Source organism: Scleropages formosus, chromosome 2 (assembly GCF_900964775.1).
Source record: "Scleropages formosus chromosome 2, fSclFor1.1, whole genome shotgun sequence".
Taxonomy (NCBI): Eukaryota; Metazoa; Chordata; class Actinopteri; order Osteoglossiformes; family Osteoglossidae; genus Scleropages; species Scleropages formosus.
Genome location: NC_041807.1, coordinates 13,130,032 through 13,155,139, shown reverse-complemented (window position 1 = coordinate 13,155,139; position 25,108 = coordinate 13,130,032). Strand labels below are relative to the sequence as shown.

Sequence of the window (25,108 nt, the reverse complement as noted above, 5' to 3'; positions counted from 1 at the left end):
CACAAAAGGCAGTGCTGATAGTCAGTTCATTTCCCATCCATCTGCTTCAAACATGTATCGCACTCAGAGGTAGGAATGATATTCACATGTGGCTGTGACAAGGAATAGACATTAATTACTGCACGGAAACCCTTTGAGCTGATTTATCATGTCAAATGTTTCAGAAGCTGTCAGCACAGAATAGTTCAACTGAATAGTTTATCTGGGTTGATGTTTCAACTGAGATTTGCATAGCATAAATATAAAAATCATGCTCAGGGGCATCTTGGGTCCTGTCGTTGATTAAAGGCCAAGTCTTAGCCATCCTGGTCCCTACTTTAACTCAAGGGAAAAATCCTAAAATAAATCCAGGGTTTAAGAAGTCTTACGTTTATTAGTTTGTTTTGGAAAGTTCAAGCATTCAAGTGTTGAGTTTGTAATAATATTTGATTTTTCTGTCCGGACATCAGGAGTGGAAAGAAGGCATTGTCAACTGGCAGATCTGTCACCATGGTAGGCATGTGTGCAATGGAAATCGAAGTGGATGTTTGGGGCCTCAGTGTCTCAGGCTTCGCAGCAGAGTGAGCGACAGGCTGGTGACGGGATGCTGTCTCTGCGCTCACCCTCTCCCCCTTCTCCCCTTTGCTGCCCAATCTAAATGGACTGTAGTCATGCGAAGATGGCTGTGGCCTCTGAAATGAAACACAACTCATTACTGAACATGGACTGCAGTAACATCAATTTGGTAACCATTAAGTGTCAATCCACCAAACCAGCCAAGGGATGATCTCTCACCAGACTGCCAACAGAGAAGCTGTCACCCTGTGGGGGCCCAGGCAGACAAATCAACATGTGTATCACACTTTATTGTAAACAACAGATGCACAAAACAAGAAGCACCACTGACCTTTTCACCCTTTTGCCCCTGCAAGAGAAATAAAATAAATTTTCTGCTCCATTTTATGAATGTACAAAAATGATTGGTTAAAATGAACAGAGTCACAGAGATATAAAGGAAAGAAAAATAAATGGAGGATGAAGTTAAACTGAAAAAATATTGCAGTCATTCACACACACACACACACACACACACACACACACACACACACACAGTGTCTGAAACTGCTCATCCCAAGTGGCGTCACGGCGGACCGGAGCCTATCCCAGCAACACAGGGCGCAAGGCTGGACGGGGGGGACACACACCACAGATGGGCAGTCATTCACATTTGTTGTTAATTACATTTCTGTTCTTTCGAATCTGTTCCATTTATAAATGTGGGGTTTGAAACATTACCTAAGTGCAAGATGAATAGGAAAGAAAGACTAACACTCACATTAAAGGCAACGGACAAGATAATAAAGCAAAAAAGTACCTTTGTGCACTGGGAAGAGCAGGGACCCAGAGGCTTGACTAGGGCTTCTGGGTAATCAGTGGGTGTATCCAGCTGTTCAGACTGCAAGAAAAGAGTATTGAATAAAGAAGCAGCAAGGGGAGTTCTGGTCTAAACCCTTTGGGGGTCACTTGGCTTTATTTGCACACTCATCCAGGAGAAGGTGGGATTCGAACCACGGTTCTCTTGTGGAAATTAAAGTTCAAGTCGATGCTTTCTATATGTCTTTATCAGCAGTGTGTGAGATAAGAGTGTGACACGTGCGTGGGTAGGTCTCAGAGACCGACAAAGGGGTACAGCAAGGGGTCCCTGAGACAAACAGTGAAAGACCTTCCTTAGATGACCAATGGAAGGAAGCCAAGTACCCGTTCAGGACAAGCTCTAAGTTTCTAAGTCAACACTAAGGTTAAAAGAAGGAGAAAAACAAGTGACAAGAACTGGTCAAGACCGGTCGGTCCTACACCTGGACACTGTGGTTCACCTTAAAGCTGCCAGATAGAATGAGATGTGCTTTAATCACATACTCAGTAGGCCCTTTTTACAAATTCTCTCACTGTTCTTCAAGTGCAAGGTGGCAGCTTCACTACCTGTGTACTAATATTCTTTTTTTCATTTACTGATATGGAATTTCAGATTTTTTTTGTGTTTTTGGACTTTCAGGTCTGAGTAAGGTATAACACATAAAAGGTTAAGGTACAGTACCTAACATATGGAAAGTGCCGCTCGGTGTTAGAGCTAGGGTTAGGGGTAGGGATATGGGGTTAGGCTCAGGCTTAGACTAAGGCACACTGTGGCCCACTATATATAAATATTACACTGAGTGAGGAGTCCAGAGAGTGCTTGTGCAGTAAAGCTTGGCTTAATCATAGAATGTTGCATTTATATCTTTTATAAGTATGCATGTGAGACTCTTACGGCATTATGCAAAATGAAAATCTGGAGAGCTTAGGTGTTAAAATCGAAAATCACCAAGGTACTGCTGACTGCACCACATTTGCACATAACAATTACCTTGTCCCGCAGTTTGTATTCCAGCTGCAGTTCCTGGCCACAGAGGCTTGCGATAAACTCCCGCTCAACAGAGGGAAGGTCGTCGAATGTGCTGGCAAAGAAAAGGCTCTTGTAGCTGGTGGAAGAAGCAATCTTATTCAGCTCCTCCATGTCCGCACTGGCCACACCTATAGCCAGGATACTAACACCTGGAACACGAGGACAGTAGCATCAGATGGCCAAAGGCCAACGAACGAGTGATGGTTCAATAACAAATTTATTCATTCATCTTTTTTTTTTTTAATAAATAAAACAGAGGTCCTGAAAGAGAGACTATCAGCAAGGTGCTGGTAAGCCCTGAAAGCTGAAGCACTGTCATCAACAGAAGAAGCATTAAGCAACTGACCGTGAGCGCGTGCCACATGGGATGGCAGCTGGACGTCATCCTGGGCTCTCCCATCAGTAATCAGCACCAGCACATGAGCCACATCCTGCCTCATGCCATGGGCCTCCTGGAAGATCTCCTTCAGCACATAGCTGATGCCCCGTCCTGCAAGGCACAGCAGGGTCAGACATCGATCAACTTTGATAGCCTCTATCTGAGGATGTGTATGTCTCTCTGTGTGTTTGTGAGCTTGTATGAGTTTATAAGTGCTTACCTGTTTTGGTGTTCCCTCCCTCATAGTGCACAGCTCTCACTGCTTTCAGGACGGAGTTCCGGTCCCTGAAGTCGTTCAGGTGGAACTCAACCCTGGGCTCATCGCTATAATGCACCACAGCCACCTGAGGAGAAAGCAGACGTCAGCTTCTCCTGTCTGTAGTTCACACTCTTCCACATCAGTCCCTCTCAGACCCCCTACCACCCTCCCAAAGGTTCTCTGTGGCTGTCACTGGTGCCTCAGGGCATCTACACCATTGAACACAAACAAAACCTCAGCAGTGGACCGAGGACCAGGAGGAGAAAATGTCTCATCCATGCACAGGAAGACCTTTAAGATGACAGCAGATAATGTAGTGGTACAGGACATGGACATTGAACCGTCCAGTCCCAAATGAGGGACCTCGGGAACGTTAAATATTCAGCTGACTACAGCCCTGTGAATAAGATATTGTCAGTTCATTTGCATCAAAGGCGAATATACAGTGGATCCTCATGCTGCAAATGGTCTCATCTGAAGATGCAAACACTTTGTTATGTTCCAGAAATTGGACATTTTCGCTCATTTCATAGAATGTCTGGTTATGCCAGAGCGACTGCAATCTGCATTTACCCACCAAGCTAAGAGATGGCAATAAAATGTACTGAAACAGGAGTGTGGGACCTTACTCAACTCACTTCCAATGCTCATCTTTGGTGATGAATGAGATGAACACTGCAGCTGCATATGGGGTGAACTGGTGAATTATTAGTCTTTTTCACTAAATTAATACTTATTTCAGAGTTCATATATCAAAGTTTGTGGCTTGCTTGGTTTCACATTTAAGATTCACGTGATGGAATAAGAACAACGTCTAAGAAAGTCAGGTAACACTCACCTGGGTGCCCTGAGGGCCAATTTTGGGGAAGTAGGTCACAACCCGGAACAGGAAGTCTTTCAGCTTAGCAAAGTTGTTGGATCCAATACTCCAGGATTCATCCACCAGGAACACAATGTCTGCCTTGACCTTGCCACAGACTGGGGGACACATGGCTTTTTTAACACACTCTCTTTCCCCTCAGAGACTAAAAACCAGCAGAATTGATGCATGTTGGGACATACTTGGCCCAGGCGGCCTGATTGTAGTTGTGGTCATCTCTGGCAAAGTAGTTACTCCGGTGGCTGTAAGTGTTGGCATTTTGATGGCGGTCGGCCTGGGTTTGGGGGATGGCTCTTGGGTGGCGTTGGAGACTGGAGTCTTGAAGGCAGAGGTCCCCTTGTTCCGGGCAGGACTGTGTGGGGCTGTAGTGTCAACTGGTGTGTTTGGTGGCCCAGTGGCAGATAGTACCTGGTCTGGTGTGGTTGACTGATCTGCCCTTACTGCAAAACAGTACCCTTAATGTTATTCTACTGAACACCTCCTTCATCTCTTTCATTTACGTAGTTCATCCTGTGCACATTCGCTTTCTACTCCTTTTCTAAGTGAAAGAGAACAAAAGGAATGTGCTGATGAGTCCCAACACTTTGACTGTGTGACTGGACATAGGTTCAATCCCGGTTCGCACTCTGTAAAATTTGCACTTTCTCCCCCTGCTTTTCTGGATTTCCTTTGGGTGCTCTGGTTTCCTCACATAGCTCGAAGACATGTATGCAATTCAGGTGAATCGGTGGCTCTAAATTGTATGTAGTGGGAATGTATGTTACATTGTTCTGCTGTACAGATGTTTGGATAATTGTTGGGAATTTAGTGTAGTATGTCTAGCACTGTAAGTCTCTTTGAGTAAAGGTGTCAGGTAAGTACTACAAAGTAATCATTGAACGTTGTTTTGGAGGAAATTGTGTGCTAAATGAATAACCGTACAAATGTACATGTATAAGGGGGGGTGGGGGGGTTCAGCCGGTGCCTGCTGTGTGGTGGGTCTGGGGTTCGAGTTCTGCTTGGGGTGTCCAACGACAGATTGGCATCCCATCCTGGGTGTTTCCCCGGCCCCGTGCCCTGCGTTGCCGGGTAAGGCTCCGGCTCGCCACGAGCTTGCCCAGGACAAGTGGTTGCTGGCAATGGATGGATGTACATGTATGCAATTCCCCCCATGAAGAAGTGGCACATCTTACTGATCCTCTGGCTGACTGATGTCACGGGTCCTTCCACTTCCCCGTAAAGGGGTCGAATGCTGAATATGTAGGTCCTTCCGTACTGCAGGTCATCGATTTTAAATGAGGTAAAAGACGGGCCAAGCAGCTCTGTATGAGTCTCAAAGTCTGCGAATACAAGGGTGACATTTTCCATCAGGTATTTGTGGGTACGTGAAAGACAGGATGCTCCTGTTTTTCTCTCTCTCACACACACACATACACATACGAACAGGCCTGTGTTTTTCCCCCTACAGGCGTTAATGAGAGGAGAAAGCAAACCCTGACATCTCCTTTGAGACTGGGACATGTCCCGAGCTGTTGAAGTAGACGAGCTTTTCTAAAGATAGCTCACGTTGTCTCAAAGGACAGGATCATTAAATAAGCACATTGCAGCCTAGCTGACACAGACACGAGCCAATTCTGCCAAGGCAGCAGAGCATCTAGCAACAAACCCCAGATCAGAAAATGTATTTCAGCCCTTCCTGTCCTTGGCTGTTTATCTGATTTTATTAACCGGGATCAGTGTTGTCATGATCTTCTTATACACACAACTTTGTAGATTTGTGCACGGTTGGGCGCATGCACATATATTTGCATACTACTTCCGGGTATAAATTATGTGTATTTGAGTATAATTGGGATGCATTTAGGGTATAAGGAGAGGGGTGTGATGGTGCAATGGTGCAATGGATGGGCCCTTGTCCTGCTCTCCGGTGGGTCTGGGGTTCGAGTCCCACTTGGGGTGCCTTGTGACGGACTGGCGTCCCGTTCTGGGTGTGTCCCCTCCCCCTCCAGCCTTATGCCCTGTGTTGCCGGGCCAGGCTCTGGCTCCCTGCTACCCTGTATGGGATAAGCGGTTCAGCTGGTGTGTGTGTGTGTGTGTGTGTGTGTGTGTGTGTGTGTGTGTGTGTGTATTGTTTCATCACAACAGTTGCATCAAGGTTACGCACCTGATAGGTGCCTCCAGGAAATAATGTACCCAGAAGCCCTTGCGACACTTGTCCAGTTGAGCACCGTACTGCTGTCCGTTGTTTCCAGGGCTTTAAACCCAGTCACTTTGGGCAGGTCCACTGAAATGCAACGTCAGTCACTGAAACCCATTCACTCCCATCACGGTGTCTCTCCTTTGTAGCCCATAACACATTTCTCTCTCTTAGAAATAGGCCTCACTCTGTTCTATGTCTTAAACATGAGCAGGACAGTTTCACAGTTTCCCAGAATTCCTGAGAAGGTGATAATGAACAAGCTAAATATATAATCCCACCAAAGCGAGTTGTACTTTAGTGACATTTTTCGCACTGGTTGGTAAGCGGGAACTCACAGGTGCGAGCCGTGAGCAGGACGGGGCTGCCTTCTCTGGAGCCCAGCAAGGCCGACACCTGGATCTTATAGGGAGAGCTCTCCTGTAGGCCAGTAATGGTGAAAGTGGTGGTGCCAGAGGGAATGAGCTTGGTCTCCTCGGCACCTCCTGCAGGGGGCCAGTGCCAAGTGAGGTAAACGGGAAAGAAGGATGACATACGGCAGGGAAGCAAGTGCACAGAAGACAGGGGAGGGCAAACAGGAAACATTCAAGGGTGACTCAAGAGAGGACAAACAGGTGAGAATGGGTAGAAAACAGGTGAGGTGATGACCCACCGGGGAAAGGGCTCCAGGAGATCTTGTACCCCGACACACCAGGGGCTCTCTTCCATTCCAGCTTGAAGGAGTTCACTCCAATGTCTACCACCTTCACCTGCCTCACCATCTGGACCAGCTCTGTGTCTGTGACAGATGCTGACGAGACGCAACGCTGATGTCACGGCAACGATCAAGACGCGTCAATCAGCACAATAATGTGCCACCGCGTTCGCTTTTGTGCCGCATCCTAGTTGCACTAAACATCGGCACAAAATAACCCTTATGTTAACATGTTACTCATTTAGCTTATGCTTTTCTCCAAAGTCACTTACAGTGTTATTCTACCTGCAGTTATTTACCCCTTTATATGGCTGAGTAATTTTACTGGAGCAATTTTAGGCTAAGTCCCTTGTTCAAGGGTACTAGAGCAGGAGGTGGGACTCAGATCTGCACCCTCTGAGTCCAAAGGCAGAAGCTCTAACTTCTACGCTTTCTGCCAGGTGACATATAATGAGATATGTAACCCAGATTCATAAAATATGTAATAAGATATGCAGTATAATCCATTTATATATCTGGGTGTTTTTACTGATGTAAGTCAGAAAGCTGCTCAAAGTTAAAACAGCAGAGGCCCGCAAGACATGACTGGTATTGTCGCAGCATATTCTGCCCTAGGCCTTCAGGACATTTCTGGGAGCAGTGGCACCCCCGTTGCGGTTTGGGGTGTCGGAAACCAGTCCAGGCCTGTTGCCCACAGCCGTTAGCGAAGCGATGAGATGATTACAGTAATTCAGCACTGGTGAGCTTGCCAGCACAAGGCTGGAGGGACAGGGCAGCCGTGGCTGAGGTTAAAGATGGAAGCCCAAATCACAGCAACTGCCACTCACACCCCATGAAGAGTCTTCTGTGGGGTGACAAGCTCTGCCACCCAGCCGACCCATTTCCATTCGGATGGGTGCGCAGTTAGGGGACCAAGATGCGCCACTCTCTCAGAGCTGCCCGCTGCGCTGGGAGGAAAGGGACACCAAACGGCCGATGTGCCATGGTCTGCACACGGGTCTCAGATACACCCTAAGGGTGGTGGGACTGCTGAGCTCCTGCTCTCATGTTGTGCTTGAATAACTTACACATTTATATCTAACTGATTTTTCTACACTGTGCTCTGCTTCTAAGGAAAAAACAACTGGGTGGTACATGTGTGTGTGTTTTTGCTGTGTGTCACATACCTGTGTGCTGGGAAAGGGAGACTTTCGGTCCCTCCGCATTGCCGTACATTGCAAGGATGCTTATGGTGTAGATGGACTTGGGTTCCAGGTCATCAATCCGGTCGGAAAGGATGCTTTGGTCCAGGTACCGGTTCTGAATCCTATCGCTGTCATCTGAGTCCACAAACAGCAGGATCGCTCAGTAGGAATCCAGCAATCACAGCAGAAAACCATATCTGACTGGATGGTGAGAAAGCATATCAGGCTGTGCTTGGCCCTTCGCATACGTCAGGGTTCCGCTCCAATGACCTCACTGTAAGCTGACTTCATTGGCACTCGAAAATCCCCTTATACTCTATTACATAAGCCATGAGCCATAAGGAAATATGAACAATTAATACGCATAAATGTTGCACTGTGTAATCGGGTTTTGTTACATTTTCTCACAAATTTCACACATTATCCAAAGTAAACTGATACTAGTATAGAATAGTATTCATAATATAAATAACCCAAAAATAATTCACTCTCAATCGCATACATTCATCCACCGCATGTCTTTGTCAGGGTCACAGCAGTCTGGAGCCTATCCCAGGATCACTGGGAGCTAGGTGAAGAGGGGTATACTGTGTATGGGATGCCAACCCTTTGCAGGGTAGCCACACATGCACTTGTACCTTCACACACTATGGGCAATTCAGTGCTGCCAGTTCACTTCAGCTGCATGTTTGGACAGTGGGAGTAAACCCATGCAAACACAGGGAGAACCAGTAAACTCCACACAGACTGAGCTGGATTCAGATCTACCCGCAGACAGTCCAGGCACTCTCAGGAAGCAGTGCTAACCACTGCACCACTCTGCTGCTTTGGTGTAATAATTATAAAATGACATACAGTACAAGTAATTTCTAACAAATGCTGTAGTTATTGCAGTACAGTATAGTATGAATAGTAACACTCACTTTTTTGCTTGTGAGGCATTTTATAGAGAAAGCAACTTAAAGGGAATCACAAAACAAAACGTTTGTAAACAAAACACAATTGTTGCTATACATCCAAACACTGAGACCCAAACAGTAACAAAAGCAGGCAGGTGGCACAGCGGCACAGTGAGTAGTACTGCTGTGTCCACAGGTTCTGGGTGGTGTGAGAGAATGTGGGTTCAGTTCCCGCTCGGTTTATGTGGTGTTTGCACGCTCTCCCCACGCATGTGTAAGTTTCCTCCCACATTCCAAAGCTGTGCTGTTCAGGTTCCCCCATAGTGTGTGAGTGACACAGAGAGAGTGTGTTCCACTGATGTATGGATGAGTGTAAGTAGTGAATCTAGCAGTGTAAGTCACTGTGGTGAATAAGGTGTGTGAGTTGATGACACTACACAGAGTTCATTGGAAGTCGCTTTGGAGAAGAGTGTCTGGGAAATAAAGTAATGTAAGAGGTGCCTTACAGCACCACAGAGAGCCAGTGTCATGATAGAGGAGTGGTCATTGTTAGCCTTTACTATTCAAAAATAATATAATAAGACTGATGGGACAATCATTGTAAGACTGGGTTGTCCTAAATTGCACATCATAACTGGAGGACCTCCTGTTTCTATGCCTTTTTCTTAGTTTCTACTAGAAAAGCAAACAAGCATAATACTTTGAGTTTCCACACAACTGAATGTGTCCATCACACTGCCAGCAGAGAAAGTAAAGATGGCTTGTACTCTACAGTACTCAAAGCCAACAGACTGTTACTGCGTTATGGCAGAGGATAAAAGGATAAAGGATGCTATAAAACACAGTGAGGGGCACAAGCGCTAGTGCTAGGCATGGATCATTAATCTCGGACTGTTGCAGCACGGTGGACAGAATGCCTTCGCTGCTCGGCGTTGAGAGCAGACCTCAGAGCAGAGCGGGAACAAGCGGATGTAGTGGTGCTGCTGCAAAGAGGTTCGGCTCCAGTTGTGGAAATACTAAAAATCACTGACGCTAATATCACAGAACATTTGCATCTGTTGTACAATAATAGAAAGAAAGACTAACAGGGTGGAGTTAGGGGTCATTAGGAGAGGCATACAGGTGAGTTCACCTTTGTCAGATTTCCAGGTTAGTTTGTACTCTGTGGCTCCGACAACGGGACTCCACTGCACACTGATGGACGTGCTGGTGTGGGACGTCACCTTGAAGTTGGACACATATCCCAGGGGGGCTGCAGAGCAGAGAAACACGAAAAAGACATGGGTCATCAGAAGTCACTGTCAGGTTCAATCTTTACACACACACATTGTCTGAACCGCTTGTCCCATACGGGGTCGCGGGGAGCCAGAGCCTAACCAGGCAACACAGGGTGTAAGGCCGGAGGGGGAGGGGACACACCCAAAATGGGACACCAGTCCGTCACAAGGCACCCAAAGCGGGACTCAAACTCCAGACCCACCGGAGAGCAGGACTCGGTCCAACCCACTGCGCCACCGCACTCCCCCGGTTCAATCTTTACCCCTTCCCAATTTCCTATACTGTTACAAATTTATCAACACTGAATGTATTCAGGTGAAAACAGGCCAAAATCTAATATTAGATGAAAAACACCTGAGTGAACAAATAACACATTTTTGAACTCAGTCATGTATTTAATGAACGCAGGTATCCAACACCAACCAGCACTGCGTGAAAAAGCACTTAAAGCTCATGACTCTGGTTATGGTCTACAAGACAATCAGTGGATCTGCTCTTCAGTACCCCGAGGACCTGATCACTTTCTAAGCCCCAGAAAGACCATCATGTTCCTCAAAACTGCTGAATCCCATTCAACTTTCGAGAAGCGTCTTAAAACATGTCTCTTTTGGACCCACCCCTCTCCTGATCTATCTACTACACAATCTTGAACTACATAATCTGTTTAAAAAAACAGTACTCTAACAGTTCTATATTCAGCTGTTCCTGCAATGCATGATGGGAAAAAGGTGGTATTGGACTAGCTGTGCTTCGAGAATCATGTCTACATCTATATCTCGCCATCTGTTGCTGAAATGCAGTTTCGTTTTCTCTGAGCTGTTCGTCGCTTTTAAAAAAGCATCTGATGAGCAAATAAATGCAAATGTGTAAAATTAAATGTGTACAATGAAGTCAGTTAACCAGAAAGCGCTTGTATCTTCAAAAATTCATACGCTTGTGACACAAGGAGCCTGCGGACACTGAGCGTGAGACCCAGTTGTGGGAAAACGGGTTCGGAAGGCAGTGCTCACAGGTGCGGAAAGTGGCAGTGATCCCAGGTCCAGGAACCGAGCCAAACAGCACGTAGAGAGACAGCACGTATTCCGTGTCGTGGACGAGGTTCTTCAGCCGGTGCGCCGTGGTGTTGCCGTTGAGAGCCAGCTGCCTGGGCCGGTCCCGACCCACAAACTCTGTCAGGGTCACGACAGCAACATGCTAAGAGAGTCTGTAGAGCTGGGGTGCGGTTCATCTTCAGATGACAGCCATGCAGCTGTGTCCATCATCGAGAGGTGAAATGCCGCCTTTTTTAATCGACCAATCAGAAACATGGGACCTTCACGTCAGCCAATCAAAATGGGAGGGTGCCTTCCACTGGGATCCGCCCACAGTAATTATTCTGATAAATCAGCATCTATTGGCTGCTTATGCCAACTGCCAGCTGTTATAATGCGAACTGTTTTCGTACATGAAAACAAGTTGTAACATTATATTTATTGCTTTTAACTTTTATTGTTACGCATCGGAGATGAAAAGGAGCTGAAGGGAATTTGGCTGAACTTCACAGAATCGCGGAGGCCTGAATTGCCCCGTGTTGTCCCTGAGACATGACAGTGCTCACTAACTCGGGTCACCGTTAGTATGAACACTGGTGAAAATTAGAGATGTGACACATGAACTTTCGCCTAGCCTAGAAGAAAGAACCATAAGGGGAAAGATGAGAGCCTAGCCCATGAGCACTGGTGCACAGGTGACAGGTTACCTGGCGTGGGCCCCCAGGCGAGCCTGTATCCCGTGGCCCCTGGGACTGAATTCCAGGAGATCATTGCACTGTTGGTGCTGACAGCAGAAGCCTTCAGCATCTGCACTGCGCTGCTCTTCACTAGAATGCACACAGAGAGAAGAAACCATGTGATTACGCTGTTATTTACTGAAATGGAGCGAGAGTGAGGATCCATGTGACTATAGTGTGTTCCATAGGACCAGAAGGAGACCATGTGAAGGGACTGAGAGGGCTGTGACTGTGTGAGACACTGTAAGATGAGAAGGAAAGGGCAAATTCAGCTATGAACTCCATGACTCACGCGTTTTCACCACTGTCCTGGTGATGGGGCCTTCCACGTCCACAAAGATGGGGTTGATGGTCACCTCGTACTCAGTGCCGGTATGTAGACCTTGGATCATGTAGAAGCTGTAGGTCTCTCCCAGGTTCACGTTCTCAACGTGACCCTCTGTTTTAAATGGAAAACACGGTATTTTCTCCATTAGACTGCACAGTCACAAGGAATCAGACATAAGGAGATACATATACACGTTCTGCCCAGGGTGTAACCCCCTCAGCCTTACACCCGATGCGTCCAGGATAGGCTCTTGCTCACCATGATCCTACTCAGAATAAACGGTTATTGCAGTTGGATGGATTGGATGGATGGAAATATAAAGAATGAACATGCATGAATTTTATGTTGTATACTGGGCTTTGTGATATTTTTTCATTCATTTCACATATTATTCATGTGTAAATAACACTATAATAACATAAATATAGTACAGTATTATATTTCCTTGCTGCACGATTATCTTTGCATCCATTTCTAAATCTGCTGCCTTTACTTTTTTTTTCAGCAAAGAAAACTCAAAGACAGTGTAATAAGTTAAATGGGACGACTTTCCTAAGTCTGGGTTGTCAAAAGTCAAGTATTTCACAAGTTGGGGACCCCTGTATCCGCTTTTGTATCGATACATTTCCATGCAGGTTTCTTTTTCTTTTCTTTACGGAAGGGAAACATTCTTGGGTATAAACGTCTTTTTACACATCACTATCAGGGCACAGCGTGGTTTTCTGTTTCACTCTACAGGTTACCTGCGGAGGACCAGGTGAGCCTGTATCCTGTGGCACCTGTCACAGATGTCCACCGGGCCTGAACGGTATCAGTAGTGGCGTTCTGCACCAGCAGCTGCTCGACTGGGACCAGTTTCACTGCGGTGCACAAAGAGACGATGCGGTAAATCGAGCAGAGTCGCGGTGATGTGCGGACATTGGAGGAATGCAGTTAGGACACCGTACAGCGCAGGCTCATGGATTCAACTCTGTGCTCTGTTTGTGTCGAGGCTAGAATAATGGGGACTGAATTCTGACAAAGAGGCTCCAATTTGTGACAAAACCAAAGAGAAGCACATGTAAATAAATTTCAGCCTGCTACAAAAAAACCAACACATGGAACAGTTGATAAAAGAGTAAAGACACAAGTTAAGCAATGCACTGCCCCCTTTTGGACACATCAGGAAATGGCAATAATTTAAAATTGTACAGTAAGTGAACAGTAGTTAAATTAAGGGTATGTTAATTTCATCATAAGCATGCATAGGACAGCAGGTGGCGTAGTGGTTAAGGCTGTGTCTTTTAATCTTGAGGTTCAAATCCGACTTCAGCTGCAGTACCTTGGCTCAAAGCACCTAACCTGAACTAATAGCCTAAGAATACCCTGTTATACACATTGCTGCCTGCAAGTATGTGAACCCCTTGTGTCCCTTAGTTTTATTATTTAACCAGAGCCAGTTTCTCTCCTCTGAAAAGAATGTGTGCGTAATTACAATTCCGCATGTTGCTTTAGAGGAAATCATGCATGTAGTAGAAAAACTGAATACTGCAGGTTTAAAAATAAGCGAACCCCGAGCTGCATTGCTTAAATCGACTAGGTAAATAGAATCAGGTGTGTGACTCAATAATTTATTCATTTTATAAGTTTATTTTAAGATTTTGTACACGAAAAATATTGCTCATACCCCTAGGGTTCACATACTTTCAAGCAGCACTTTAAATTGACTCATTATAAAGCTGATTACATTCCAAGTCCGCTTAGACAACAGAGTCAGCTAAAGCAAGGCTGATAATCATACATAATAACATAACAGGAATGGTGTTATAACGATTTTCAAAAATACATTAAAGTCAGTCTGTTAATCACAGTTGCTCTGGATTTTTATGCACTCTACGTCTCTTTGATGGCATAGAAGGGCAGGCGGTGAGTCTCACATGTTTTGCCAGTGATGGTCACCGGCTCACTCACTCCCTGTGGGTACACAGCATATATGCTGACAGTGTATGTCTTGTCCTCCTCCAGACCCTCGATGACATGGGACGAGATGTCACCGGGCAGCAGCTGTTCATACATCAGGCCAGGTCTGCTGGCTGGAGTTGTAGTGGCACAAGGGACACATATGTGTTAAGTCACTGCTCAGCATAGCACAACACAGCTTACAGGGGGAGTAACACATCTCGATTCCTATCAGTGTGATCGGCGCTGTAATTTTTGCTGGAGCAATTCAAGGTAAGTACCTTGCTCAGGTGTACTGCAGCAGGAGGTGGGATTTGAAGCTGTGACCTCTGAGGGCAAATTGGCAGCTCTAACCACTATGCCACCTGCTGCCCTGGGACTCAGACATTGCAGGTTGGAATCTGACCACCTGTTGCAGTTCCCTTGAGAAAGGTACTTACCCTCCATTTGTTATGTGTGTGATAAACACTTTAAAATGATGAGAAGATAAAGGGATTATTTTGTACTACAAAATATCATTACACATCGTAAGTTCGACATCAGTACGTGCGTATGTTATGCTGGAAGACAGTAAAGTCAAGAATCTGTTTGCTTGTAATAATGCTGTCCATTACTGCGTGTTATTTATTTTCACTGTTGCTCTAAGGGTGAAAAAAAAAGAACTGCTCCAGAAAAAAAAGACCCATCTGTGTAAATGGGTAAATAATTCTAAATAACATTGTAAGTTCCTCTGGAGAAAAGTGGCATCTAAATGAGCATATGTAATTTCATACCTTTCACAGTGTAAAGATTACTTTTATAAATTCCGTACATGATTACATCTTGCAGTGCAAAGACAGAAAGCTTTTGGTTTAATTTCAAGAGTTATTTATGGCAAACTGCACCCAGCTGAGTTAGTCTGCTTTGTCCTCTGCTGACTTCGAGGAAGCGCGGTGAAACCCTGCGGTGTGAGCCAAGGAAAAAGATGGTCTTTGACAGTGAGAGGCGCATCACGGGAGCTGCACCGCACGGGGTTCGGCTCACTTCGGGGAATGAAGATCTTGTATCCATCGAGCTTCCCCAGGGGGGTCCAACCGAGGCGAAGGCTGAAGAGCCCCTCCTCGACCACACGGAAATTGGCCACTGGGGGCAGTGCGGCTGAGAGAGTCACAAAAAAGCAGCAGAAAGAGCAGATCTGTGGCTACGGGCCAAAATTCATGAGCAGCTTCGAACGACACTTCCACCGACTGTCACGTCTAAACGTGGAGTGGCAAACATCTGGCTGAACTGTATCCGCGATCCTTCTCCTGAGCAGAACTCACTGGTCTCCACGGTGATGGACACAGAGTCTCCGACAAGGTGTGGGTAGACGGCGTAGACGGTGAGGAGGTATTCTGTGCTGGGGTCCAGCTCCGACACCAGGGTGCTCCACACGTCTCCCTTCAGGTCAGTCTGGCACATACACAAGTGGGGAGAAAGAGAAGAAAGGAAAAATAACACCCTGAGCATGCACAGATCCCTGTGAATGAATGAATGAATGAATGAATGAAGCTTTATTCATCCCAGAGGGAAACCTGATTCTGCTGCACCAGTATACAGTAAACAAGACACATGGACACATACAGTGAGGAAGCAGACAAGTATGTAAATATGTAAATGAAGTATCTAGTACTTATACAAAGAGAAAGCAGGATGATGTGAGGTGAGGTGTTTCCAGGTTCAACTGAGGTAGCACAGAAGACACTCAGGTGTTTGGACTCCTCATGCAAGGAATACTGAGCTCTTGACTGAATATTAATATAGGAGATGGTGGAGCTCTATCTCTCTGCGCATAGGGGACCGCCGAGCCCTGGCTTGAGCCACGCAGACACAGCAAAGATCTAGAGTGACTAGATCTGTCATCCGAGCGAGAGCGCACACACACTTTCAGAACCGCTTGTCCCTTACGGGGTCACGGGGAACCGGAGCCTACCCGGCAACACAGGGCGTAAGGGGAGGGGACACACCCGGGACGGGACGCCAGTCCACCACAAGGCACCCCAAGCGGGATTCGAACCCCAGACCCACCGGAGAGCAGGACTGTGATCCAACCCACTGCACCACCGCACCCCCACTCCGAGTGAGAGCAGCAAATCAATAATCTTGTCCAATTGGGACATAGTTGATGTGTAAGTGAAACAGTTCCGCGTTACAAAGGGTTGTGGGGCGGCGCATTCTGCACTTTGTTAGACCCTTTATGGGCGTCCGCTGCCGTGCTGTGTCAGCTGTAGTGTGTGTGTGTGTGTCGACCGGGCCGACAGCGACAGCAGGAGGCGCCGCAGCTGCACCTCGGTGCCGAGGATGCACAGGAAGCAGTGGGTCGCTTCGGGGACTTGTTCATTACCATTCAGAGTGCAGCGCAGCCGCGCGCCAGCGTCCAAGGACGCGCTGACTTTGCTTATCCCTCACTGCGGGCACGCGCGTGAACGCACACACACACACACAGAGGGAGCCTTAGTTTGTAACGGTGGGTGACCTAATGAGGCAAATCCTCCAGCTCCTCTGATTCTTACCGCCCCCCAAACCCACCCGCAGCCACACACACCCCCTGGCCTGACCTGTGTCTGCAGTGCCGTGAGCTGCTGGCCCTTCGGGGACACCGGGGTGACCAGCAGCCGATAGCCCATCACGTCCCCGCTGGCTGGGCTCCACGACAGCCGCAGGGAGCTGTGCGCCACCTCGCTCGCCACCAGGTCCACCGGGCCAACGGCCCCCATGCTCGCTGTGAGGATGAGACCCAAAGAGAACGGGTGCTGAGGGTGCACACGCACAAGGGTTGGGGACTGTAGGGTTGCAGGAGGTGTCACTGTGCGACCGATCTTGCCAGCTCCGGGCACGTGCCAGCGTGTGGCTCGCGCCTCCTCACCAGGCTCGCGCTCCCTGGCGGGACGAGGCGGCTCCGAGGCGGTGAAACACACGCGGCGGGATAGCTTGGGCAGGAGGCCGCCGAGCTCGGCGAAGCGCTCAGCGAAGAGCACGTGCTCCCCGTGGGGCTCCGTAGCGATGGCCCGCAGCTCGGACTGCTCCGCGCCTCTCACACCTGCACAGAGGAGGCACCGCACCACATAACGTCACACAGCCAGCAGGGGTGCGGCCGCCAAACGGTACTCGGCGACAGCCCTTGTCACCCTCTGACAGGTTCGAGTCATGGAGCCTTAAAAAAAATACCACCTACTTACTAATGGCCATTCCTATGCTCCGCGTGCTCACATTGCACTGTGAGTCACCAAGTGTTTATTCCCCGTTTATTGAGATTTATATTTAACTGCAGCTGTTCAGCCATTAGCGTGAGCTCAACGTCTGTCACAGGTGCAAGATAGTCCCCCCGGCTGGGGTGAGAGCCCACAACCATCTGGTTGTGAGTCCAGCACCATGAGCGGTGCACCTCCTGCCGTCCTACACAGGTAGGCAGGACACAGTGTGGAAGAGGCAGCCCGGAGAGCACGCGCGCGTGTGTGTGTGTGTGTGTGTGTGTGTGTGTGTGTGTGTGTGTGTGTGTGTCTGTCACACCGCTGCAGGACTCCAGCCCTTGGACGGCAGCGGAAAGTTTGGCTTCAGTGATTAACGATCAGTTCTTGGCCTGATTAATAAGAAAACATGCTCTTGTGTTAAAAGTGTGTGTGCGCGTGTGTGTTTGTTGGTGGGGGGGGGGCAGTGAAAAATGACTGCAATTAACTGCCTCCTAGCTAATGAGCTGTAATTATTTCAGAACTTTGGGAGAACCCGTGTGACCGGAGGAGGAGATTTATCTCTCTCTCTCTCTCTCTCTCTCTCTCTCTCTCTCTCTCTCTCTCTCTCACACACACACACACACACACACACACACACACACACACACACACCTGACTTGGTACGGAAGGCCAGCGCAGGGTCGGAACCTACCCACAGCGTACACCGTTATTCCGCTGTCGGACGCGGCCAGGGCTGCTGCACCTACGGGGTCGGACGACTTGTCACTGGTCACTAGAATGACGATCTGAAAAGAAACACACACACGAGACGAGTGTGAGTCGCATGGAGGCCTCCCGAACCAGAAAGTATAGCTGATGAATGATTGTGAAAAAAATTAAAGAAATCTGAATTTCATTCATTAGTACGCTTCCCTCAGATACACAGTCACTGCAGATAAAAACGTGCTGCCGATTTCGATGACGAGCAATGGCTGTTTCACACACACACTTTCTGAACCGCTTGTCCCATACAGGGTCACGGGGAACCGGAGCCTAACCCGGCAACGCAGGGGACAGGGCTAGAGGACACACCCAGGACGGGACGCCAGTCCATCGCAAGGCACCCCAAGTGGGACTCGAACCCCAGACCCAGCGAAGAGCAGGACCCGGTCTAACCCACTGCGCTACCGCGATGGCTATTTCGCGTTCCCTTTATTCTTATTACTGGCAGGTCCGGTTGCGGCCAAACACGCCACTGGAATTGAAACGATCCGGACACTCTTTCAAATGTAATTGTGGATGCGAACTTCGCCGGAGCCGTTTATCATCAAAGGGCGTCCCTCGCTAACACGTCGCCGTCGCACATCAGGTGCTTTTCGCTGTGAGACCGCAAAGTGTAAATTAAATTAGTCACACTTTCTGACACGCTTGAAAGCGCCGTTCAGAGGTATTGCGGAGAAATTCCCGCCAGCCCTGCAGCAGCGCGCCCCGACCAGCAGGGGGCAGTGTGGCGCTGCGGCGGAGCCGATGAGCGCGGTGCCGCAGTGCTGAGACGGGGACGAGGCCAGTCTGCGGCGTACCTTTGGAGCCTCGTCCCGGACGATGGCAGGGCTGAAGACCGAGTCGACCAGGAAGTCCAGCGCCTTCCCCGTGCGACTGCCACCCCCCTCGTACTGCAGCGCCCGCACGGCCCCCAGCACCTCCTCCCGGCTGCTGTGGTCTGTCAGCGCGATCCTCATCCTGGAAGAGCATCCGGTGGCCGGGCAAGACATGTTGTGGATGAGGAGTGGAAACACACCTGTGCGCACCAGCTGTCTCCCAGGCACTGCCTGCACAGGCCTGCACTGCGGGACCCGGGGACCGCTTGCCTCTCTCTGCCTGGACACTAAGAGGGACATGAAGGCGGCAGCTTCGCGCACCTGGGGACCTCGCCGTAGACGGTGACTCCGAAGCGGACGCCCTCCTGGCCCACAGCGTCACCACGGAAGGACCCGATGACAGCGCTGATGAACTCCTTCACCGCTCCGAAGCCGGCATGACCCATGGTCCGGGACTCGCCCAGTAGGAAGACAATGTCAGCAGCCACTGCAGTGTGACACACTGTGAGGCACACACACACACACGCACACACACACACACACACACAGACACGCACCGTGCCGGGGGGTTAGTGCGTAGCCCCGCTGTGCGCCCTGTCCATATGTACTTGTGTGCTCAAAGAGGATTTATTTGCGATTCTGTGTGTTGTTATTTTTGACCATAGGTAAACAGAAGGTGCAACACATCAGCTCTGGGACCATCAGATTATCAAGTGCTCTGATTTTTTTTTTTTTTTTTAAACCACACAGCAGTGCATATTTCACCGAAACATTTTACGCCGAGTATGTTACCGCAGGCAACAACAGAAGTGTGCATGAACAGGCATCAGTTCTTTAGCCACGAGACCACCTGCTGGCTGTGATGGAACAAAGCAGCCCAGGACAGGGTGAAAATAACACCCCAAATAAATGCTGCCAGGTCGAGACGACACTCTGCTCTGTGGAAAGGCAACCACGCTGAGAGAGGCTGCGCTGTCGTGCTCACTTGGAAGTCCACCAGTCGGTGGCGCTGCAGTCCCAATAAAGCAGAAAGCGGAAGACAGTGAAACAACGCCCCTGCCATCAGTATTCCCTGCACTCTGCCAATGAAGCACTGCAGCTACAGCAGTGAAAGAGAGCCAGAATAATAAGATACATGTCTTAACGGCACCCGATCCTGCAGGACCCTTCAGCACTCTAACCACGCACACACGCACATTCACACACACACAGACACACACACACACGCATGCAAAAGCTCAGACATACACAGAGACACAAAAAGACACAGAAAGACATGCAAGCACACCGGCACACACAAAAGCACTAAAGTGCAACACCAAATATACTTTTCAAGGTACGTTTGCCAGAGGAGGGAGGGAGGGAACAGCGCAGGGCTGCAGAGGAGGGAGGGTGGGAACGGCGCAGGGCTGCAGCAGAGCGAGACCCAGCAATAGGGAGCTTCCCGACTCTACTGTGATAAATGACTGCGTGAGTCTGAGGCTCTTCCTTCTCAGGGTCTCATCCCCCCCACCCCCCTCGCTACCTTCTCTGTCCTCAGGCCTGGCAGTAGTAGGGTAGAAATAATGTGATTTTCACTTTACCTCCTCTCTCTCCCTCTGTCTGTGCCCACAGGCTAATATTGGAACAGAGGTGGTGGAGCAGTGTGTGTGTGTGTGTGTGTGCGTGTGTGTGTGTGTGTGTGTGTGTGTGTGTGTGTGTGTGTGTGTGCCAGCAGGTGGCGGAGTGGTTAAAAAGCTGCCTTCATGAAGAAGTGCGGTGCTGCCTATCTGCCAAGGATAGTAAGCGCTGGGTCTCGTCAGGGTGTGTTTCTCTGCAAGTTTGCCCCTCAGCGGCTCCAGACAAAAGGTTATCAAACACCTAAGAACCTAAAAATGATTTCGCCCACCGGCAGGCGCTGCACGTACTGGTTCCTGTCCCTAAAACGTTGGAAAAGGTTTGGCAAAGAGCAGCTTCTCAAGGTGGGCTCTCCTTCCAAGGAACGCTTCCCAAGACACCATGAGGATCGTTTCCCTCCCGTCGGCATGGTTACTGCTGCGCAGCTGCAGCGCGTACGCTCCAGTTCAGCCCTCTTCCGGTACAGGAGGACAAGAATGAAGGAAATAAATAAATAAATAAATGGGGGAATGTGAAGGAACACGACCTTGAAGTTCAAATTCCACAGGCTTCACAAGAACACTGTCCATCACCTCACCTGCCAAGTCATTTTACGTGTGCTTATGGACAGAGAGCATCTCTCGTAATGAATCTGCGGTAACCAACCCCAGCAGGCTGTGGTGCAACAGCTGGTCTGGCAGAGCGCCCCCTGCCCCCCCCGACTCTCCAGACCTCTCCGCTATTATCCACACCTGCTGTCTGTTGTTCACAAGCCGTCCTCCTGAAAATCCCCCGTGTGATTGGTGGTGACGGAGGAGAGAGACAAGCGAACCCTGCTGCACCTGTCCAGGTGTGCGTCTACACCGCCGTACAGTGCAGTGGCTGCGATCCACACACTAACCACAGGTGGGAGGCAGTTAAACGCGACCAAAGCGGCACAAAGGAAGCTTTGTTACCCTCACTTCCAGTGAGAAACACAAAGAAAAATGTAGCAGTTAAGAAGACACCGCCATCCTCATGCCATGTTGAAGACACAGTTTCCACATTTATTTACACCCTCCCCAGGGGCAAGTGCTCAAGAAGACGTCTAGGGCGACTACGCCACTGCACATAAAGATGTCAGAGTGAACAAGAGCTGCTCGTGCGGACAACGCCTGCAGAAATGTGAGCCAACAGATATGTTGCGCTCCTTGGTTCGGGAGAAAGGGCCCAAACTGTGGCGGGTTCCGACCTTTGCACTCCAACAAGACGTGACCTCGCGTCCAACGTCTGTGGGACTGAGTAAAACAGAGCCACAGGTTTGGGTTCACCAGTCGCCACTTGCTGAAGTTACAGAGATGTGTGTGTTATATCGAATAGTACCAGTCCAAAGTTTGAGTACACCTTGGCAGTGCTAGTATGGGACAAACTGGAGAGAAGAGTGAAATCTGTGCAACCCATGAGTGTCCTATGTGTCTGGGAACCGCTGCAGAAGAGCTGGGAAGACGTGTTGGCTGAGCTCCTGCTTGGAGTTGCTCGCCAAATAATAGTTTCCTGCAGGTGTACCCAAACTTTTGCCTGGCACCGTGTGCGCAAAACATAGCCATAATTGCCCGTGAGTGTTTAACTAGAGGAGGGTAGGAATGAACCTTCAGCCTGGTTGGAGATCACGCTGGTGCACGTAAACAAGGACAGGATGAAGAACGGCGCGAAGGAGGTCTTCCTCGTTTCCGCCACTCTCCCACTCCTCATCCTCCTTCTCCTTCGCTCCTATCACCGGCACCGATTCCACCGATTCCTCTCCACTCGTCACCAACCGGGCTCTGCTCCGCCTTTATCTACAGCTGAGAAGAAAACGAGATAAAAATCGCAGTCACGATACGGTGCAAAAAAATCAAGGTGAGATAAGCGCGCGGCCTTCCCGTCTCCCATTTGAATAGTGTCTCTGGAATACATTCACTGCAGATGAGATGGGCTACAGATAAGCGCACTTTCGTTCAAGTCTTTACCCACTTTGGTCCTGAGAAACACCTTGTCTAATCAGTGCCACACTGCCGTATCACGGCAGTTAAATTGATTTTGCAAATGCTGTACTTGAACTTTGCAGCTGACAGTTTTGTGCTGTAACCTTCAGCGGTATCTGCAGACGGAGCGGCTGAGCTTACCACTGAAATACATCATAAATAGATCTACAAAGACCGTGCCAAATACGCTGCTTATGAAAAGTATTCACCCCCTTGGACTTTTGGCTCCATCAAGCAGGAGCAGTTTTGAAGCCATTCCACATGTTCTCATCTGGATTGAAGTCCAAAGGGAGGGGGTCAATACTTCTTACAGGTACTGCATCTTTTTGCTTGGTACACAGTCAGGTAATCTATGCTTTGACCTGATCTTTTCACTCACAGGTAGACTGGTATCGACCCAGCGGTAGCGTGCACCATAGTGGTTAGTGCCTCTACCTTGCAATCAAAGGGCGCAGGTTCAATTCATGCTCCCACTGCAGCACCACTAAACTGACCAAATTGATTCCTTAGAAATGCACAGCTTTAGGTGCTGGGGTAGAACTGCTCAAGTAGGAGAGGACGGCTGGTACTTTTGGACCCAGAGGTTGCAGGTTTGAATTCCACCTCCAGCAGAAACACCTTTGAGCAAGATATTTACCCTAAAATTGCTCCAGTAAAATTACCCATCTGTATAAACGGGTAAATAATTGTAGGTAGCTCAACATTGTCAGTCACTTTGGAGAAAAGCTGAATGAATAAGTGCAGAAGAGACTGGAAAATGCTGTAAGTAGTTCATTATACAAGGCCGACATTGTAACTCGCCTTAGATCGAGGTGTTGAATAATGGCTAATAATAAAATGCAGACACAAAGATATCTAGATACACGTGGGTCATTTGGGGCAGCAGGTAATATAGCGGTTAGAGCTGCTGCATTTGGGCTTGTGGGTTTGAATCCCACCTCCTGCTGTAGCACCCTTGAACAAGGTGCCTACCCTAAATTGCTCCAGTAAATCTACCCAGCTGTATGAATCGTTGTAGGTAGCTCAGTGATGTAAGTTTCTGTCAAGAAGAGCCTCATCTACATAGACGAACTTTACACCTATTTGCCAGTATTGCTTCTGTTAGTGTGACCTCTTGTATTGCTTCTAGTTTTTCAAGACGCAAATCAAGTTACGTTTCTCCCCAAGATGCTTCTGCTGTTCCTCTGAGGTCCTCAAAGAAGACCAATCAAACTGTATGTAACCATCTTTCAATAGCAATTTCAAAAGCCACACTTGCTGCACCTCTTAAGTTGGCATTTGCTTTAAATGCAAAGCTAGTGGAGATGAGCACAGCGCATGAAGCCTCTCGCTAACATTCCCCCGTGTTTGCGTGCTCAGCGTTTGCATGTACTGTGTACACAGCATGTCTGTGGTCCCAACAAATGCCATCACTGACATGAGCTCTCATGGAGGCGATATGGATGTCACGCCGGCGCTGGCCGTGGAGTGTGTGCGGACACGACGCAGTGGGAGCAGTAGCGCGAGGAAGGGACGTTCTCTCATTTTCCCTCCAATTGCAGCCTCGGCGGAAAGGACTTCCTCCTTGCCAGAGCTGAACCCCAGAAACAGTGATTGCTGCTAATGACAGACCACAGCGCTTTGGCTCCTAGAAAGCGGTAAAGGCTTTGTAAATTTTGCCTCCAACGGCCACTCATGTTAATAGTCGTAACCATAGCATTTCATTTCCTCTGGCGGAGGAGCCTCAGCAAAGCCGGTGAGGACTGATCTCTCTGCCTGGTGGACACCTGCAGTCTTTCCATTTCCTTGTTCTGAGCCACAGTCTAACATGAGGTTGCACACTCACATTTTGCTTCCCTCCACAACTCAGTGGCATACTAACACCAGCAACTTCATGTGACTGTCCACATTTGCACTTCCTCCACTGTCCCCCTTTTCCATCTATCTCCTGAATACTAACTTGGCTGCCGGAAGGAAAAGGAAGAGATGCTTCAGACCATGAGGCCATTCTGAGGGTCATTAATATACCGATCCCATCAACTGCCCGAGGCCAAGTTCCTCAAACATTTCATGTGCAAACAGTGTAAAAACAGCAGGGTTCCTCCGGGCCGTCCGCTGATTGCCCAGCACAAGGTCCCCCCTGCAGACGTGTCATCACGTCCTCATGCCGTCTTGGCTGAAAGGTGAAGCAGCGCCAGCTCCACATTTCAGCACAGGAGGCCGTTCGGCGAAAAACACATGTCATCTGTCAGAAACGCAGGAGCCGACTTCCCTTGTTCTCAAGGAGGGTGTGTGTTGGGGGGGCATTAGGTTCAAAGCTCTTGATTCTCACTGGCACGTTGCATTCCAAGGTTAATGATCGTCTCCCAAATCCTTCCCTCTGTGGAGAAAAACACTTGAGCGATTATGTTCGGAACAATTAAAGAAGACCCTGAAGGGCCTTAGGCTGCACCCAGAGCCCCAGTGACAGCTGAGCTTGCAGGGTCTCTGTTTCATTTCCTTTTGAAAAAAACTCCTCCAACCCTCACCTCGTACCCAA

The 25,108-nt window shown here is 48.7% G+C and overlaps 1 protein-coding gene across 1 annotated transcript in view; it reads right to left on the bottom strand.

Annotated features, from left to right (window-relative positions):
• col7a1l (collagen type VII alpha 1-like) overlaps positions 1 to 25,108 on the bottom strand; it is a 76,155-nt gene that overhangs the window by 48,439 nt on the left and 2,608 nt on the right. The window contains exons 2-29 of the mRNA XM_029259475.1: positions 22,216 to 22,410; positions 19,313 to 19,493; positions 18,974 to 19,133; positions 18,106 to 18,199; positions 17,090 to 17,263; positions 16,782 to 16,945; positions 15,507 to 15,636; positions 15,229 to 15,342; positions 14,184 to 14,339; positions 13,011 to 13,127; positions 12,232 to 12,378; positions 11,910 to 12,029; positions 11,182 to 11,340; positions 10,026 to 10,145; positions 7,977 to 8,129; positions 6,769 to 6,906; positions 6,455 to 6,601; positions 6,084 to 6,203; positions 5,113 to 5,259; positions 4,123 to 4,380; positions 3,899 to 4,038; positions 3,022 to 3,145; positions 2,769 to 2,912; positions 2,384 to 2,571; positions 1,355 to 1,435; positions 887 to 904; positions 775 to 801; positions 603 to 671 (exon numbers count right to left, since the gene is read on the bottom strand). Of these exons, the coding sequence (XP_029115308.1) occupies positions 603 to 671; positions 775 to 801; positions 887 to 904; positions 1,355 to 1,435; positions 2,384 to 2,571; positions 2,769 to 2,912; positions 3,022 to 3,145; positions 3,899 to 4,038; positions 4,123 to 4,380; positions 5,113 to 5,259; positions 6,084 to 6,203; positions 6,455 to 6,601; positions 6,769 to 6,906; positions 7,977 to 8,129; positions 10,026 to 10,145; positions 11,182 to 11,340; positions 11,910 to 12,029; positions 12,232 to 12,378; positions 13,011 to 13,127; positions 14,184 to 14,339; positions 15,229 to 15,342; positions 15,507 to 15,636; positions 16,782 to 16,945; positions 17,090 to 17,263; positions 18,106 to 18,199; positions 18,974 to 19,133; positions 19,313 to 19,493; positions 22,216 to 22,318 (3,693 nt within the window). The 5' untranslated portion in view covers positions 22,319 to 22,410. The remainder of the gene's footprint in view (positions 1 to 602; positions 672 to 774; positions 802 to 886; positions 905 to 1,354; positions 1,436 to 2,383; positions 2,572 to 2,768; positions 2,913 to 3,021; positions 3,146 to 3,898; positions 4,039 to 4,122; positions 4,381 to 5,112; positions 5,260 to 6,083; positions 6,204 to 6,454; positions 6,602 to 6,768; positions 6,907 to 7,976; positions 8,130 to 10,025; positions 10,146 to 11,181; positions 11,341 to 11,909; positions 12,030 to 12,231; positions 12,379 to 13,010; positions 13,128 to 14,183; positions 14,340 to 15,228; positions 15,343 to 15,506; positions 15,637 to 16,781; positions 16,946 to 17,089; positions 17,264 to 18,105; positions 18,200 to 18,973; positions 19,134 to 19,312; positions 19,494 to 22,215; positions 22,411 to 25,108) is intronic.